The sequence below is a fragment of the Buceros rhinoceros genome, unplaced genomic scaffold (assembly GCF_000710305.1).
Source record: "Buceros rhinoceros silvestris isolate BGI_N320 unplaced genomic scaffold, ASM71030v1 scaffold29395, whole genome shotgun sequence".
Lineage (NCBI taxonomy): Eukaryota > Metazoa > Chordata > Aves > Bucerotiformes > Bucerotidae > Buceros > Buceros rhinoceros.
The window spans coordinates 3,102-4,507 of NW_010412722.1; the positions used below are offsets into that span (position 1 = coordinate 3,102).

General features: G+C 57.5%; 1 protein-coding gene across 1 annotated transcript in view; it reads left to right on the plus strand.

Moving 5' to 3' along the window:
• The window catches only part of LOC104493770 (FACT complex subunit SPT16-like), a gene marked incomplete at both ends in the record, with an annotated part of 3,854 nt that extends 2,862 nt beyond the window's left edge, over positions 1–992 (plus strand). Inside the window, 2 exon segments of the mRNA XM_010136503.1 lie at positions 10–134; positions 820–992. Coding sequence (XP_010134805.1) covers positions 10–134; positions 820–992 — 298 coding nt within the window.
• Between the last annotated feature and the right edge of the window lie 414 nt (positions 993–1,406).

Sequence of the window (1,406 nt, forward strand, 5' to 3'; positions counted from 1 at the left end):
CTGGCCGAGGCGGTGTAGAAGGCCATCGAGGAGAAGAAGTTCCTGGCGGGGGCGGACCCGGCGGCGGTGGAGATGTGCTACCCCCCCATCATCCAGAGCGGCGGCAACTACAACCTCAAGTTCAGCGTGGTCAGGTGGGGCCACGGGGGCGGGACTTCCTGCGGCGGCCATCTTGAGGGTCTCCACCCACCATCTGGAGGTTCTCCACCCACTTGGAGGTCAAGGAGATGCTGGGTTGAGGTTCTCCACCCACCTCCAGGTGGAGAAGGCACCACATTGAGGTTCTCCATGGGTCTCAAGATGGCCACCGCCACCATGGCGACCTTCTCCATTGGTCCAGGAGGTGGTCGAGATGCCACGTTGACATTCCTTTTGGACTTCGAGGTGGTGGTTGCCACCATATTGGGCTTTTTCTTGGTCCACAAGGTGGTGGAGGCCCCACGTTGAGGTTCTCCATGGGTCTCAAGATGGCCACCGCCACCATGGCGACCTTCTCCATTGGTCCAGGAGGTGGTCGAGATGCCACGTTGACATTCCTTTTGGACTTCGAGGTGGTGGTTGCCACCATATTGGGCTTTTTCTTGGTCCACAAGGTGGTGGAGGCCCCACGTTGAGGTTCTCCATGGGTCTCAAGATGGCCACCGCCACCATGGCGACCTTCTCCATTGGTCCAGGAGGTGGTCGAGATGCCACGTTGACATTCCTTTTGGACTTCGAGGTGGTGGTTGCCACCATATTGGGCTTTTTCTTGGTCCACAAGGTGGTGGAGGCCCCACGCTGAGGTTCTAGATTTTTAAGATGGCCGCTTCTCCACCACAGCGACAAGAACCACATGCACTTCGGGGCCATCACCTGCGCCATGGGCATCCGCTACAAGTCCTACTGCTCCAACCTGGTGAGGACCCTGCTGGTGGACCCGCCCCAGGAGATGCAGGAGCTCTACAACTTCCTGCTGCAGCTGCAGGAGGAGATGCTCAAGGAGATGAAACACGGTGAGGAACATCTCGGAGGGCTTCCGGGAGGTGCTCCAAGGCCACCTGGATGCGGGGGGGTGGGGCCGGGAGGTTCTGGAGGTCCATCAGATGTGGAAGTGGGGCTTGGGGAGGTTCTGGAGCTTCTCCAGAGGTGGCCAAGGAGCTTCTGGGAGGTTTTTGATGCTCCTCAAGCTCCTCCAGATGTGGCCATGGACCTTCTGGGAGGTTCTTAATGCTCGTCAAGCTTTTCCAAATGTGGCCATGGACCTTGTAGGAGGTTCTTGATGCTCTTTAAACTTCTTCAGACGTGGCCACAGTTCTTGAAGAGGTTATTGAGGTTCTCAAGCTCCTCCAGACATGGCTAAGAAGCTTCTGGAAGGTTCTTGATGTTCTTCGAGCTTCTCCAGATGTGGCCATGGACCTTCTGGGAGG